Source organism: Astyanax mexicanus, chromosome 12 (genome assembly GCF_023375975.1).
Source record: "Astyanax mexicanus isolate ESR-SI-001 chromosome 12, AstMex3_surface, whole genome shotgun sequence".
In the NCBI taxonomy this organism is placed as follows: Eukaryota; Metazoa; Chordata; class Actinopteri; order Characiformes; family Acestrorhamphidae; genus Astyanax; species Astyanax mexicanus.
In genome coordinates, this window is record NC_064419.1 from 20016302 (window position 1) to 20033895 (window position 17594).

General features: G+C 36.2%; 1 protein-coding gene across 1 annotated transcript; it reads left to right on the forward strand.

Annotated features, from left to right (window-relative positions):
* Positions 1-1178: 1178 nt before the first annotated feature.
* eif2d (eukaryotic translation initiation factor 2D) lies at positions 1179-17440 on the forward strand. Its single transcript, XM_022670671.2, has 15 exons — positions 1179-1400; positions 3221-3411; positions 5034-5117; positions 5196-5286; positions 5411-5518; positions 7372-7658; positions 9994-10111; positions 10278-10323; positions 10423-10529; positions 13526-13681; positions 13762-13851; positions 14355-14450; positions 14877-14997; positions 16894-17068; positions 17189-17440. Exons 1-15 carry the CDS (start codon positions 1345-1347, stop codon positions 17257-17259), a joined length of 1797 nt encoding a protein of 598 aa, XP_022526392.2. The 5' UTR covers positions 1179-1344; the 3' UTR covers positions 17260-17440.
* Positions 17441-17594: the final 154 nt, after the last annotated feature.

Sequence of the window (17594 nt, forward strand, 5' to 3'; positions counted from 1 at the left end):
CCCCCCTGGTCAAAGTACATGTTATATTGATTTTCTGAGTAAACATAAATACACTGAGAACACACTTCTGTACACATTTAACCTCTTGAACACCAGGCTTATCTTTGAGTTTTAACGTTTTAACATCATATAAATGGTAATAATATTATGATTATTATTTTAAATGTTTCTTTCACTGCAAACGCCCAATACAATCTACAAGAACATAATTCAATAAATAGTAAAGTTAAATACAAACTTTAATAAAGTTAAACACAATACATATAAAGCCATAATGTTGAATAACTGTAAAATCTATTTTACACAAATAAATCAGCCGTGACAGCTGAGATCTGCATTGTTTCAAAGCAGCAGAGATGGAAAAAAGAGCATTTTTGCTTGCTGTACTTAAAATAGGTTTGATTACTTGATTACTATAAAGGTCGTATGTGCTGGGAAACGGATAGTTATGTAACTTTTGGTCTTCATGGATTTAATGTAACTACAATTGCAATTAATTTACCATATTTGAAGGGTAATTAAAACCCCTGATTTTAGCTGACTCCACCTTCAGCTCAAATTTGAAAAAGGCAAAAAATGGAAGGAGTAGTTTGGGAGGGTCACTTGGTGATGTATGGGTTTAGGGGCAGGGCAGGAGGGAGAGCTGATTGACTGAGCTGCAGCAGCAGCAGTGTGCCTCTGATAGCGAAGAGACCCAGATGGTCCGACCTCAGCAGAGTGGTGTTATTATTGATTGACGGATCTGCATATTGTGATGTTTGTGTGTACTTTGTGTACTTTGGTATGCAGACACATCGGTTGAACCTGAGAGGGCAGAAATGACCACAATAACATCTTTTTTTAATAGGTTAGGAAAGGTTTATAAGAACTTTAGGCAGGACTGGTATGTTTCATTAGTTTAGAAAAACACATTTCAGCTATTCATGGAAAAAGATGGTTTAGGGTTTAGTGGCTCTTTAACATACTGGGAGATGTGTAGAAGGGTAAGGTATTATTATTATTATTATTATTATTATTATTATTATTATTATTATTATTATTATTATTATTATTATTATTATTATTATTATGTGTTAAAATCCTTTATTTAGTGTGTTTTTTTTTTTTACTTTATGAAAACAGGCCTTTGAAGTTGGCTGCTCACACTTTTGTGTAACGGGTCCGTTCCGTGTCGAGCCGCTGTTTCCACCCGGACATATTTTGCAGTGCAGGCACATGGTGGATTCCAGCCGCTATAAATGAACTGCAGTATGTTCTGAGATTGGCCCGTTAAAACACTGCCGTTATAATTTAGCTTTACTCTGAGGAATTTCAGCATAACCAGACCCTCCTCTACACAGCAGCATGTTCACCAAAGCGTTCCGAGTGAAGTCCAATACAGTAATGAAGGGGTCGGACAGGTCAGTACTGCTAGCCGCTCTGATAAAGCTAGCTGTCAGGCTGAGTCAGATATTATATCTGAACCTATCTATAGCTTTTTTTTTTTTAGCTTTAACAGCACACACGCCTACTGTCTGTGAATTTAAATACTGTTATATGTTAGTTGTAGTTACTGCGTGGTTCTCATGGGCACTGTCATGTTTTTGCTGTTGTAACAAATCCTGAGGTTTCACACTTGATTGTTATGGTGGCCAGTAATGACTGTATACCGGTCGCTTTGCTAAGTAAATAGAGAGATTGCAGATTCACTGTAGGTTGTTTAAAGAGCCCAATATAACACTAAATAAACACAGGTCGTCTTTTTTTAGAGAGTCTATTTCATTCCAAAAATATGTATAAAAACAACTGTTTTAACAGTTTTTTCTGAGGTCACAAGAACTGATGAACGTGTCTCTGTTCATTCAGGATATCACATGTTATCTCCACCTATTCATATGACAGTGTTTTACTGTTTTATTTCTGAGGTATTAAAGGATTAGTAACAGATCAGGTTATGGAGGTTATTTCACACTTAACTAATTAAATCCAAGTCTCCAAATAACTTTACAGATTTGAAAAGATGTGTTACTGATTAATACCGGAAAAATATCTTTATTTTTCTCTTTTAATGGCACTGAGAATGATTATTAGTTTAGAAGGATTGCAAGGTCTATATAGGTTCAGATGTTGTATAAAGTATTTCCACGATGCAGACTCTAATTTTTTAAGTTCTACTCAGGAAATACTCTAATATTAATTAAAATTAAATTCATAATTAACTTATATATAATGCATACAAATGTGAGCTCTGGCAGAAGACCACATAGAACTAAAGAAGACATACTTGCAGCACTAAATAAGAATATCTGACGCTTGCTTGCACTCTGGTAGCTCCCTGTCTGTTCTCGTACCTTGTACTGTGCAGTGTGCACTCAGCCACACCACAAATACAACAATTGATGGTTAATACAGCAATGTATAAAGGATCCTGAATATAGAATAAAGAATATACTGTTTTGAATGTCTTACATGCTCTTGAGCTATGGGGCTGTTGATGTAATTTGGAATCAGTAACACGTTATTATTTTTTCAATGCAAATTATTTACGCCACCACTGAATACTGGTTGTTATAAATTTCCCCAGGACCATTTAAATGGTCATTCCCCCATTGTGAGCGTGTGTGCAATACTGAACACTTCCTTAGATTTTTATACTCTAAAAATCTCTAGAAAATTAAGTTCTAACTCAGAAAGCCTCACAACCAAGCTGGGATGTTTACAATAAAATAAAATTTAAAAAAAGTTTCCTCTTTCTAATTAATCATGCATTCTTTATTCCAGGGCCCAATGTTGGTTTTATCATCCCTCAAACATACAAGTATAGTATTTTAAATGACACCACTAATTTAAATATAATTGCATTGTACATTTCTTACATTCAGTCTTTTATTAATATATAACCACACAAAATATTGTTGTGATTAATCTGTTAAAAACATTTTTTATCAATTGACACCAGTACTTTAAACATGCTGTTTGAAAGTAAACCATGTTGACCCTATGGTACAGGACACACTGGACAACTGTTCAGTTTTACTGGCACTGCTTTTGAAAGTATAAAAAAGAGGCTAAATATAAAAATGTATGATGAAAGGTATTGTTAGCTAAACAAAAATAATTAGGGGAAACAATAGAATACCAGACAATATAAGACGTTGGCCCTTAAAAAGTGAAATGTTCATTAGTGTTTAAGCTTTTCTGTTACTGCAGTTATGCATTCTCCCCCTCGTCCCTCCTGCAGGAGGAAGCTGAGAGCCGACATCTCTGCTGCTTTCCCATCCCTCTCTGCAGACGACCTGAATGAACTCGTACCGAACAAAGAAGAACTGAACGTTGTGAAGATTTATGCACATAAAGGAGAGGCTGTTACTCTGTATGTCATCCATAAGAACCCCATGTTCTTTCAGATGGAGAAACAGCTCTATCCTACAGGTACACTTCAATTTATTGCAAGAGAGCAACAATATATAAAATAAATAAATATAAAAATTTGGACACACCTTTTCATTCAGTGTTTTTTTTTCTTTATTTAATTTATATTATACATTGTAGATTTATAAAAAAGACATAAAAACAGTTAAAGGAGTGTGAAGGAAAATCTAACTAATATTCAGCACCTGCAGAATCTCCTCCCTCAAGACACTGAGAAAACCATCCAGGTGACTCATGAAGACTCATAAAATACAAAGAGTGTGCAAATCTGTCATTAAGGAAAGTATAATGTATGAAACATATTCTGATTTGTTTTTTTACAAGATAATTCCACATGTGATCCTGTACATCTTAAATGTCTTCAATATTCAAATTTACTAAGTAAAAAATCCTAAAAAGAAAGAGAGCACATTGAATGAGCAGATGTGTGTTCCAACTTTTGACTGGTACTGTATTTCATTGGCACGTAAAGAAACTAATTCTTTACCAAATCAAATTATGCATATGTGAAATTTGATTTGTACAGCTTATAAAAAATGACGCAAAATATCATGAGGAGAAACTATCCCATGACTTTTGACATGCTCCACGGAAGCTATAGTATACTGCACTGACCTGCATGTGGGGTTCCACTGCATTGAGTGTAAACAACAATTCTAGCCAGAAGTCGCCATTCATGATCATTACCGCCCACTGCACTGTCCACTGTGGGTGATAATGACTTTTATGATGTTATTCCGGTACACATGTGACACTGTGCACTCACTATCAGACCTCAAAATCTTGGCTGACAACTTATCTAACAACTTATACAACTTATACAAACAGATTGTAAAGTGTTATCTCAGGGGATGGTTTGGGAAGACCCAATCATTTTACATACTGCTTTTCCATGGCTTTTAGCATGTCTGTGTATAAAATTGTATTATACAATAGTACTATTGCATTAGTTAGTGCAAAGTTATTTTATTTCAGTAATTCAGTTTAAAATGTAAAACTCGTATATTATATAGATGTATTACACACAGAGTGATTCATTTTAAGTGTTTATTTATTTTATTATTGATGATTATGGCTTAAAGCCAATGAAAAGCTAAAAATCCTTGTTTTAGAAAGTTAGAATATTATATAAGACCATTTGGTACTTTTGGCAGTGTGCCAAATCCTGCTGGAAAATGAAATCCACACCTCCATAAAAGTTGTCAGCGGAGACTTTCTGGGAAAACACAGCACTTCTTTTGGACCAACACAGTGGACCAACACCAGCAGATGATATGTCTCTCCAAACCATCACTGATTATGGAAAATTCTCACTAGACCTCAAGCAGTTTGAACTTTGTGTCTCTCCACTCTTCCTCCAGACTCTGGTCCTTTGATTTCCAATTGAAATGCAAAATTTATTGATAGTCAATTATGGTTTAGAGAGCCATGTCATCTGCTGGTGTTTGTCCTCTGTGTTATATCAAGTCCAAATGTGAATTTCATTTTCCAGCAGGACTTGGCACACTGCCAAAATAACAAGTTGGTCTTATATGATATTCTGATTTTCTGAGACACTTATTTTTGGGTTTTCATAATTGTCGTTGAACAGGATAGAATTTGGTTCTTCATGTTTTCAACAGTGTACACACTTTGGCGATATCCTGATATGTTGGCAGCTTTCACTACATGGGCTCCGGTAGTGCAGAAGTTAATGGGTGGAGCAGGTGAGTATATGTGCAGAATTAGATTTAAATATATGTTTTAATATATATTTAAATATATATTTTTATCGACTTCTACAGATCTCATGCTCCCCGGGGTGGTGGTGTCCTCTGCTGGTCTGCCTGATGTAAAGAAGGGGGACTGCTGTGCTGTTAATATAGTGTCCAACAGGTAACCTGTCTGTATATAATCACTTTCAATAACCTGGCTATGTAAATATAGAGTTAAATTAGCTTTACTTGTTTTTACAGTGGTTCTTATAATAGGGAGTTTTGACAGGGTTGCTTGGTTACAGGGCTCCGGTTGCTGTGGGCACAGCTGCCATGTCAAGCAGTGACATGAGGAGTAGCGGGATGAAGGGGAAAGGACTGAATGTATTACACACATACATGGACCAGCTGTGGTAAGCATATACACAGTCCATCATTCACAGTCTAACAACTTTTTGCATGTTAATCATCTTTACGTCTGAAGCCACAAGTGTGCAATATGTATAGTACGAGTCAAATTTTCTCCTGGTCAGGTATTAAGGAGCAGTAAAGCAACTCTGCCAAAGTACAGCGTTATATGGATCAGTTTTCAGTAAAGTTTCTCCAGCACTAAGGCTGGGTACACCTGCATTAGCATTAGCCTCTAACCACAGCGCTAGTTCTTTCACTGTTCAGAGGCGAGTATATTGGACTGTAGTCTGCGTCTTTCCTGTGTTAAAACAAGCTACATCCAACAAACCACTAGCTGATAGCTCCCTGGCTTACCAGAACACTCAAGGTTCCTCAGGCTAGTACAACTGGGTTTCATTTACATCCCACTTGCTCCCGTTAGCAACTAATGCTAATGCTGCTGCTCCCAGCCTTAGTGCTGGAGAATCTTCACTGAAAACTCACCTTTGGATAAAATATTGGAAATCTAAGCGTACTGTAAACAGAAGGTCACCCAAATAAGCTGTAAGCTTTACTCACACAAACAGTTTTAAGGACAGACATCTGTGTAGATTTACATGTAGTGCTTGTTAGACTGTAAAAAAATAAAAATAATAAATTTCTTTCAATTACAGTTTTGTTTACTAAGGCACTTCCCCCGTTAGAAGGGAAACACGGCACTTAGATGTAAGCATCCTTACTACTTTCATTTAATCCAGTGCCTTATAGTCTGAAAAAATAGTACCCCTCAAAATGTAGTGCTTTTTTATTATTTAAAATGTTTTGCATTGTAGATTAATACTAAAGCCATACAAGCTATGAAGAAAAACATATTGAATTATTTAGTAAACAAATAAGAGTTAAACAAACCAAAATGTATTTTATATTTTAGATTCTTAAAAGTAGGCTCCTTTTTCTTAAATGACAGATTTGCACATCTTGGCTGTATTTTCTCAGTCAGCTTTATGAGGTAGAGCCACCTGGAATGGCTTTCAGTTAACAGCTGTGCTGAACTTGTCAAGAGTTGATTACTTGAATTTCTTGCCTCTTAATGTGTTTAAAAGCATCAGTTGTGTTGTTTAGAGATAGAGTTGGTATACAGTAAATAGCTCTATCTACTAGAAAGTTCTAATCCATATTATTGTAAGAACTGCTTGACTAAATAAAGAAAAGAATGCTTTGTGAATGGTCAGTCAATCTGAAGAAAATTAAAGAACTTTGAAAGTATCCTTAAGTGCAGTCAAAGACCATCAAAAAAGTTATGATAAACTCACACGTAGAGTTTGAAGACTCCAACTTGGATTCCTGGGTTTGCACCCCAAAGACATTAGCTTAACTTTGACTTTCCTCCATGAGACCCACCTTAAGACTCAGTACCTGGCTTGCACTTTAGGACTTGACTTGACTTTAACTCACACCTCAGAGACTTGGCTCAGCCTCTAGACGAAACACTGGGTCATATTTTAGCGATCTTAATGTGATCTGTCAACTGTGCACTGCGCAGCTTGATTTAGATTGTGTATTTGCTATCATAACGACAGTAAAATTACACCTTACTGTGCTCTAAACCAGCAAAAACTTTTCACTTACCATTCTCTTTAAGAGCCAGGTGCACTGTGACTTTGGCAGATTGCTCAGTCCTCAGGGTTGTTATACTTATCAACGAACTTCCATTTTGTTTTAATTTAATTATCCCTATGTATGTTTGATCCAGTCTTTTTTTGCAGTAATTAAGTTACTGCAAAGGTACATCCCTAGATTTCTTTAAAACCTATTTGTGATTTTGTAAATGTTTCTCATTCCCCCTAAACTGACCTTTTGCTTGACTTAAATTTAGGGCTTTTGGTGACAAGACTGCTCCTCCTATCATACCGGTCACTGACACTTCAGTACAGGCTGATGGAGAGATGGACGGAGTGGAATGTGGGGAAGAAGAAGAGGAAGAGGTGATGAAAAACGAGGGGGAGGATAGTGAAGGACAGAATGGCTCTGAGATAGCTGCTGTGGAATCGTCTTGTCAAGGCCTGCAGGACCTCAGCCTCAGCAAGCAAGAGAAAGAGGAGGAGCAGAGATTACACGAAGAGGAGGAGGAGGTGGAGGAGGAGGACTCTAGATCACCACAAGGTCAGTTATTTTGAAGTGTGTGCGCATTTATGATGAGCTATCAAACCCTGACATGCTATAACACTGTGGGTCAAGGCATGTTAAATACCTGCAACTTCAAATATTGAATTTACCGTCCATCTGAAACCCACTCTTAAACCACCGCCAAATTCGGATGATTCAAATCATATTGCCATGAGCGCAATGGCCAGTGTTCATCCTCACTCACAAGACATCAACTCACAACTTATACAGATGTGGGCATGTCCAAGTCTTCCTATAACCTCCTAAGCCCCAAACTTTTTTTATTTTGTATTTATTTTTGCTATTTGGGCTAATTGGCACCTGATTAACGTAAAAACAAAGAATTATCTTTTTACATGATGTAGTTTCTGAGAAATGAGGACTGTAGTTTTATATTTTGATAAAACACAACAGTTGCTATTAGTAATGATGTACAAAACATGTATTTTGTGCCTGAACAAAGCAGCATTTTTTGCCTAAATGCAAAACAAAAACTTTACACAATATGGCTTGGTAAAAAAAAAAAAAAAAAAAAAAAAATATATATATATATATATATATATATATATATATATATATATATATATATATATATATACTGTATTAACTGTTCATTTTAAATTTCTGAACAAAATCGAAATTGTAATGTGTAAACTCTTCTGCCACCAGTAGGTGACAGTATAATAGCCTCATAAGAGGACACCTGGACCTTGTAGGGCAAAATTTAGTGTTGTGGTCTAGACAACCCAAAATCTGATATCCACACATGTAGACGCCAGGTCCTAGGAAGTTAAATAAACATACTACATGCTATCCCATGTCTTTTGGCATGTCCGTGTACATTTGACCCCATTTAATACATCCATCTTGAGTTTTATAACTATATGCATCTGGAAATGTAGTACCTTTTTAAGAGCTTAGACTGTGAATGATTATCCTTATTTATCCTCAAAGACATTTCTGAACATTTTGCCCAAATTATCATCCTGCTTTCTTTTTAATTAAGAGTGTTTGTTTGATATCTAACACATATTCAGGTAAAAATTCTGAACTCTGAACTTGGGAGATTTCTATGGATCCACAAAATCAAATCCACAAGGTCACTATCTTATTTAGCTCTTTTGATTTACTTTTATAGCATGATCAATGTGTGGAAAGTCTATTAAACTTGCAGTTTTTTTAATCTCGTTTCTTTTGCTTTGCTTTTATGGTGATTGGCAAACTCCACAATTATGTGCAATGTGACATTTAATCAGAGTAAACAAAGGCTGAATCCTGCATTAATGGTGGAGCGATCCCATAAAAATGTTTCTTGATGATGTAATTGGTGATGTAATTGGTGATGTAATTTCCAGGCTCTGTAAACTCACTTTGGAACACTGGCCCATTAGTGTCTAATTAGGTCTGTGACAATGAGACGCAGTTGTGAACTACACACATGCTGCATTCCAAATTAATTAGGGTAGGAAAGGTTTCAATGTATGCAAGTATGCAAATAATTGTAGAATCAATTGTAGTCTAGATTATATATTGAAAATATTGATGAATTTAGAAAAAAAGAGAAACATTTACACACCCAAGTCCTTGCAAAATTGACTTTTCTTACATATATTTAAATTTTCGAATGGCTTTTATGTATTTCAGTTAATGTTTTTAATTAAATTAGATACTCATTATCGAACAAATAGTTACAACCAATGATTCATCTTGACTGAGCTTGAGCTGTTTTGTGAAGAATGTGCGCAAAGCTGGTTATATACTAGATATAGCTGGAGATATACCCCAAAAAACTTGTAGCTGTATTTGCAGCAAACGGTATCTTTAGGAAGTATTGATATAGGGGTGCTGAATACTTTTGCATGTCACACTTTAGATTTTTATTTGATTAAAATAAAAAATAAAAAAACACAATTTTCGCTTTGTGTCTATTACTTAAAATCTCAATAAAATATATTTAAATTTGTGATTGTAAGGTGATAAAATGTCAAAAAAAAAAGTTTAAGGGGTATGAATACTTTTACAAGCCACTGTATGAGGTTTTGTTTGGTCATATCTCCCAGCCCTAAATATACACATATTTCTGCAGGCAATACAGGTTTACTATCATTAATTCACAATTCATTAATTGTATTTAGTTTAAATAGTTTTATGATGGGCTTTTACATTTATAGTCTTCTTTGTCTTCTGCCATGGTCACCTGACCTCATATCACCACCTGTTAGCAAACAGGCTCCTTTAAAGCATCATAAGGTTTATTAAGCAGATATTACTATTGATTGTGTGCATATGCTGGTATTATTAATATTGACACGGGTTCTTGATCTCTTTACAGAGCAGATGGATTCTCTGTTGTATCAGTGTTTCCTTCACGCCCTGAAAACTAAACTGAAGAAGTCTGAGCTCCCCCTGCTGACCGGCACCTTCCTCCGCAAGCACATGGTCTCCTGCTGGTACACAACCTTTTAGACATCTAGCTTCATAACTGAACCTTCTGCTATCTACTGTGTGCTACTTTACGCTAAGCATTTCCAGACCAGTGTTATAAGTCTGACCAACAGTTTCCTTACTGTGTGTTTTAATTTTTTTTATCTTTATCTTTTAAATTCTGTTTTGCAGTCCTAAAGGAAAGCACATTGACATCAAAAAGTCCAGCTATAAGAAGGTGTGTGTTGTCTTACTTTCACTTATTTTCACAAAATTTTAACCTAAAGCTCGAGTAAATGAGTGTAATCTGTCTTTTCTTTCTCTGTTTCTTTTAAAGTTTTCAAAGTTTCTGCAGACCATGCAGAAGGAGCACAGTCTGGTTCAAGTAAAGGAGTTGAGTAAAGGAGTGGACAGCATTGTGGAAGTTGACTGGAAGAACTCTGCGTAAGTGAAGGTTCTCTTAAAAGCACTTCATTATTTCATTATTTATTTTTTCCCTACATTGGAACACATAAGGAATCATGTAGTAAATTAAGGGCGTTTTCACACCTGTAGTTCGTTTCTCTGGTCCGAATCAGTTAATGAGTTAGTTTACTTGGAGCGTTTTCTCCCTCTGTTCGGTCTGGTTTCACATAGGCTTAAATGTAAACGCACCAAAATGCGCATCAATAAACCACGCGAACAGCCTGTGTCCTCCGATTGGTCAGAGCTGTCTGACACGGGAGTACGTTAAATATAAATATACGAAAAAAGTAAATATAGCGAGAAGATTTTGTGTTCCAGCGCAAATATCTGTGCTTTAACACTGAACGCTGAAACGCTGCACTTTCACACACAGTGTTTCTACATGCAGCGCAGATTTATACATAATAAACAGAGTCACGCGGCTGTGAGAGGTGAATGCAGCGCAGACGGCGCGTGCATAGACACAGCGTTTGTTCACAGCTGTGGTAATTAGCCTTATCTGGCTAATATATCAGTTTAAACTGTGCTTGCTTTATCAGCAGTTTATATTATATTATATTTAACAGCTGGATCCGATCGAGACCGGATCACGTTCTCACCACAAGCGAACCGCTCCAGAGTTCGTTTGGGACCGAACCGAGACCCCCTCCTCTAGCTGGAGCTTTTGATCCGCACCCGAGTGCGATTACTGTTTTCACACCTGCTCAATCGAACCGCACTAAAGTTACAAACGGACCAGAGTTAGTTTTAACCGGACCAAACAGTGCTGGTGTGAAAAAGCCCTACAAGTGTTAAACAAACCAAAAATAGTCTGTGATGCATTTAGATGGCCTTTATCTGAGGTGCTGTTAATTTGCAGAGTCTAATGCTGGTAACTCTGATAAATATCCTTTGCAACAGAGGTAACTCTTAGTCTTCCTTTTCTGGGGCATTCCTAAAAAGAGCCAGTTTCATTATAAAGTTTTTTTTTTTTTTTCCCGGATTGACTTAATTTTTTGATTTCTTAAAGTCATTTTTTTTATTACTCAAATTATGAGCTATTCACTGTATACCCACTTAACCTCTTAACTTAACTTTACAACTGAAGCTCTTAAACACATTAAGAGACCCGAAATTCAAGTAATTAACTGAAAGCCTGAATTTTAGGTGACTCTACTTCAAAAAGCTGACTGAGAAGCTAAAACGTACATACTACTCAGTATAGCTGTAATGCCTACCGTGTTCAATATCCATCTCACTACACGTACTGTGATCCCCTTATCACCATTTGTGCAATATGTTTAACGTGCAATATTTTTCTCACCTTTTTATCTACTATTTATTTGATATTTATTCACTGTTACTCTTTGTGCAATAATACCGGTCACACCCTAACATAATCATATCAATATGCACTAGATCAGTGGTCACCAACCCGCAGCTCCGAAGCCGCATGCAGCTCTTTCATCCTAATACTGCGGCTCCGCGTGGCTTGTGAAAATATTTTTTAAGTATTTAATTGAAGTGTATTTTATTTTGTGTTAGTTGCTTTTTTTTAAATAGTTCTAAATTGTAAGATTATTGTTATCTTGAAATATTAAAACAAAATGATATTTTATTATATTTCATCGCTCAAAATAAGCGTCACACTTGCGAAAGCCGGTATACCCGCCAAAACGCCATCCATGTATCGATACTTTCAACCCCAGGTAGGCCAAGTATGGAGAAATGCAAGAAAAGAAAAATATCTCGGCGTGTTGCTTTTTTTGTTATTATATTTTTCAAGAATTCAAAGGGCCGTATTGTACACCCTGGGCAAGTCGCGTCGTGATGCTCATTGCTAACTTACACCCTGTCAACAGTCAACAGCGCACACGTTGTTAAAATAGCTTCTGGTTTATCCACTGACTGATTAAAACCATGACAACATTCAACAAAATATCACATATCACCGCCACCCCACTCCCACATCACGCAGCACTTCTAGTACATTCCTTTTTGAGCTGTGCAAAGGCGTATTTTTGCACCCTCACGATTCCAAAGACACTAAATCAAATTGCGTAATACGCAAATGACTGGTGCGCTATAAAACGCTAAAATAGGGCCCAAAACGGCTCCCAGTGTTTTCTTTTATGTGGAAACCGGGTCTAAATGGCTCTTTGGGTGTTAAAGGTTGCCGACCCCTGCACTAGATGTATGTATTTTTTTCCTTTACTATATATATATTTTTTAAGTATCTTTCTATATTTCCTGTAATTGTTTTTGTATACATATTTTTATTATTATTATTTGTTTATATTTTTTCCTGACCTGTTTCTCTGTCCTTTCCTCTGTACTGCTGTAACATTTGTAAATTTCCCCATTAGGGGATTAATAAAGGATTATCTTATCTTATCTTATCTTATCTTATCTTATGTTCAAAAATGGTGGTGCCTACTTTCAAGAATATAAAATATAATGCTTATTCCACTTTATAAAGCTGTCTTTAATGTTTAGGAAATCTGCTAGATTTTAGAGCATTGCTGTGAGGATTTCATTGCATTCAGCTACAACTCATCTCATTCTGGCATTAGTTCAAGATAGGATCACACGTAAAGGGGCACTACACCCCTTGATTTCAGCTTAGCTCCCTCTCACCCTCAGCTCAAATTTGAAAAGGGATAAAAAAAATGGGAGGGGAACTGGGTGATGTATGGGTTTAGAGGCAGGGCAAGAAGGAAAGCTGATTGGCTGAGCTGCAGAAGCAGCAGCAACAGTTTGCCTCTGATAGCAGTGAGGCCCAGATGGTTGGATGTCAGCAGGGGGCGAAATTATTGATTGACTGATCTGTGTACCAAAGTACACGGACACATCATCCACACCTATAGCACAGTTTAACCTGAGAGGGCGCTGCAAATATCATTCAAGTTTTAGTTTAGTTGCTCTTTAAACAATTGGTGGCCAATACTTTAAAAAATACCAATACTGATTAAATTTTTCTAATTGTTTCAATCCAGGATACGTTCCTTCTGCGTCCCAGAAGACTGGGAGCCATCAGAGGAAAGTGGGGAGCAAGGAGAAAGCTGTGAGGTGGTCTATCACCCCCCTGAAATCACCCCCCTTTATGTGGTCACTGCACGTCTTCAGCCACTCTTCCAGGACACTCATCAAAAGTGAGCACGGTGTGTTTGTTGGTACAGTACAGATTGTGTTTGCGTGTGTATCTTCAGTGAGTGTGTAATGTGTGTTTCAGAAAAGGTGCTGTTCTTCAAGCTAGTGAAGTGAGGACCATCATCACAGATTATGTGAAAAGAAATGAGCTCGTCCACGAAACCAACAAAAGGTACATAAGAAATATCTTTTGTCCTATTGTAATACATTTTCTGATTGTATGGATAATATCCTTTTATAGGCATATTGAGAAAATCCATTGCTAAAGAGCAACTAAAAAAAATGTTATAAACTGTAAAGAACTGTGCAGTGCATGAAAGTGCATTTGAACAGTAGTTATATATAGTTAAATATCTGCTAAAGCTTATGTTTTTTTTTCTGCATGTCTAAACATTGATACATAATGTGTATTGTGAAAAGGTCTTTAAATATTGTGAATCAATATTTTTTTTATCGTAATGTCCAACTCTTCCTTTGCTGCATTGTAGTTATTATTATAGATTTCTTTCCTTCTGTAACATTAATATTTTGCAGACAGAATTAAAAAAAACTGCTGTTTAAACTGCAAAAAGCATCTTTGCTTAAAAACTAATGTAATTAAACCTCTGTGGTTTTATAAAAGCTGTAAACTGATACTTCCCTTTCTACTTGTCCGCTATTCTTTCTGTTAATCAGTTATGTAAAAATTAACCCTATACTGTGCGACTGCCTACTGGAGAAGTCTGAGTACCAGGATGTGGAGGTGTTGAAATGGGATGACCTGTTTAGCAGGTGAGTCTTCTTGTAGACTAGCAGAAAGAGATTCATAAGCAGGAAAATTTTAAATCTAGATCTTTATTTTTTTTTATCAGACAAGGCGATGTGGTTTTAGAACACAGTGGGGAAATTTTCTGGAAAGGATTTAGGCCTAGTCTGAAACTTCACATAATTTTCAATTGACAGAAAAATATAGTCTATGATTTGTCTTAATCTCTGTCTGCGGACTGACGCTTTATTTTAGTGTTAAACACCGAAAAAAATATTCTTGTATCTTCTATGAACACTGAAAGGAAGCATGTCAGATATCAAGCAGATTTAGACAGAAAAACTGTTCTCTATAATCATTTTAATGCAGTGTTAATTAATCTATTTACAGACCAGCAATTGTTTAGATCTTATTGATGAAGGTGAACTGAATTTTATGGACTATGTTTGTAGGACTTTGAACAAGATGCAGGCTTGCCATCAGTTGCTGTTCCCAGGCCAGCCTCCTGTAGTCAAGAAAGGGCAGGTGGAACCCATAGACGTCTCTGTGGCCTCCAGAGGTTCAAATAAGAAGGTACTCAAAAGACATACCATATTTTTTGGATGATACTTTCTTTCAAAGTCAAACGAGCACTGGATGTTAAGTTACACATTTAATTTTCTCTCCTGAAAACTGTTTATTTGGGTAAGTAGAGCGCTTCCATTTATTTGCAGTAAGCTTAGATTCCCAAATTTTCCAGCACTAAGGTTGAAGCATTAGCATTAGCAGCTAACCGCTAACGCTTAGTGCAGTTAGCAAGTAGTGCTAATACTGCTCCAGCAGTGCTAGGCGGAGTTAGCAGCTGGCTACAGTCCGATAACTTTTTTGCACAAAAAATCCTTTAATTTTCCCAAAAATTGTTAGCATGCCTTTTAATCCAGTGCATCTTATGTATGAATTTTACCATTCAGGTTGTAGGGAGCAGTAAAGCCACTCTGCTGAACTGTAGTTTTATAAAGGAGTTTCAATTTAGTTCTCCAGCACCAGGGCTGGAGTAGCATTAGCATTAGCCGCTAACCACGCTCGCTATTTCCCCATTCAGAGATGAGTATTATCGGCCTGTAGCCTGCTGCTAACCCTGGCTAGCACTATTTGGAGCGGTTATCCGATAATGCTCCAGCCTAGTGCGAGAGAAATTTGGGAATCCAAGCTTACTGTTAATAAACAAAAGCGCTTTACTCACCCAAATAAACAGTTGTTAGGATAGAAATATGTGTGGATTAACATCCAGAGCTCATTTGATTTTAAAAGAAAGACCTTTTTTTATTACAGTTTTTTTTTTTTACTTAGCTTAGCTTTACTTAACTTAGTTAACTATCCCCTACTACCACCCAGCAGTGAGACCTTTGGAATTAGAAGGTCCTTATAGTTTTTCCTAAAATGCTCATTATAATACAATGTGCCTGGTGAATGAAAACAGACCAGAAAATAAAATAGGCATTGATAATGTGCTTTATAGTGCAAAAAAATACGGTACTTATTAACTTTCTTAATTACTATCTTAATAAACACACTTTTGAAGGTGGTGCACTATTTATAAACATTGAAGTAGTGTGTGGTTTGGTACAAAGCCTGTTATCAATTGGCCAGGCCATCATTGTGACGCATTAGGATGTTACGCTAATGGATGTATTTCCGTATATGATTATGTTAATTAAGTTTGGTTAGAATTTAAGCATTATAAAAAAATTGATTGAAGATAAACTGGTTATTTTATTATTATTATTATTATTATTATTATTATTATTATTATTATTATTATTATTATTATTATTATTATTATTATTTATAGATGCACATATACACATAAGGAAGAGGAGGGAGAAAAGAGAGAGGGAAAAAAAGAAAACAATAAGACAATGACAAGACAGACTCAGTTATAAAAATATAAACAAAGCAGTCAGCTCTTAATATATTGTAAGAAAAGTGACCAGGCTTCCTCAAATGATCTATTTTTTTTTTTAAGATTTGCTGTGAGCCTCCAAGTTGCAATGATCTATAAGGAAATTAAGCCAATGATTAAATTAAGTTTGTGTTCTGTCTTTCTAGTCCAACAGTATTACTTTTTAGCAGTGGTTAATGCTATTAAAATAAATGGTTTAAGATGATTGGGTGCTGTAAATGAAGAAAAGATTAACTGTTTCAATGGGCAGACTCACCAAAATATACCACACTAATATACCACACTCAGTTTTCTTGTGAAGAAAAAGTGCTGACATGCAAAGCTCCTAATGATGCTATCTACAGAATAAGAACACAATGTCTGTGTTTTATTGCTATGAAACTCTGTGCATCTCTCAAAACACTTTTTAGAACTTTCCTCTAATAGGAAACTGTTCTTCTCGTATCCTCGTCTTTCTGCATGTTTTACTCTCTGTAAGATTTGGGATAATTATATATTTCCTGCCCTTATTCATCTGATGTTTTTAGGTTACGATAATAAAAAACCTGGAGGGCTTTGGAATAGACCCAGCTATGGTATCAGACACCCTGCAGCGTGTGGTCCAGGCTAGCGCCAATCTCCACGACGTCCCTGGAGCCAAAGACCGGCAGCTGGTGCAAATCCAGGGAAACCAGGTGCAACACGTTGGCAGACTGCTTCTAGGTATGATATGGTTTAATTAATTTATCTAAATCATCTCAAGAATGTCTTTAAATATTATATTTATTCATTTACTCTTTATTTTTGATGTTTTTCTTTCTTTTTTCCCTTTATTTCTTATAGAACAATATCAAATTCCGCGCAGATTCATCCAAGGTTTGGACAAAGCTGCCAAAGCAGGCAAGAAGAAATAGCACACGTCTCACACCAGTGACTGTATATTACTGTAACATAGACGAGAACTACAGGCCCATATTCATTATTTGTATAAAACACTACTCCATGCCTCCATGCTGCATGTGCTCAAATCAATTGAATTTAATGTAGTGTCACTTTCAACCATGAAATAAAAGCCTAAAAACCCATTTATTTTTATCTCGTTGTACTGTGATTGTGTGTCAACCCTTAGTTGCCCCAAATATTTTCATCATATGTTTGTCTGCATTTCTATTTTTTGTATTCAGGAGCTTTAACTTTCTTAAACCCAACACCCACCATAAGTCAGCTGCCCACCACTCCAGTTTATGCC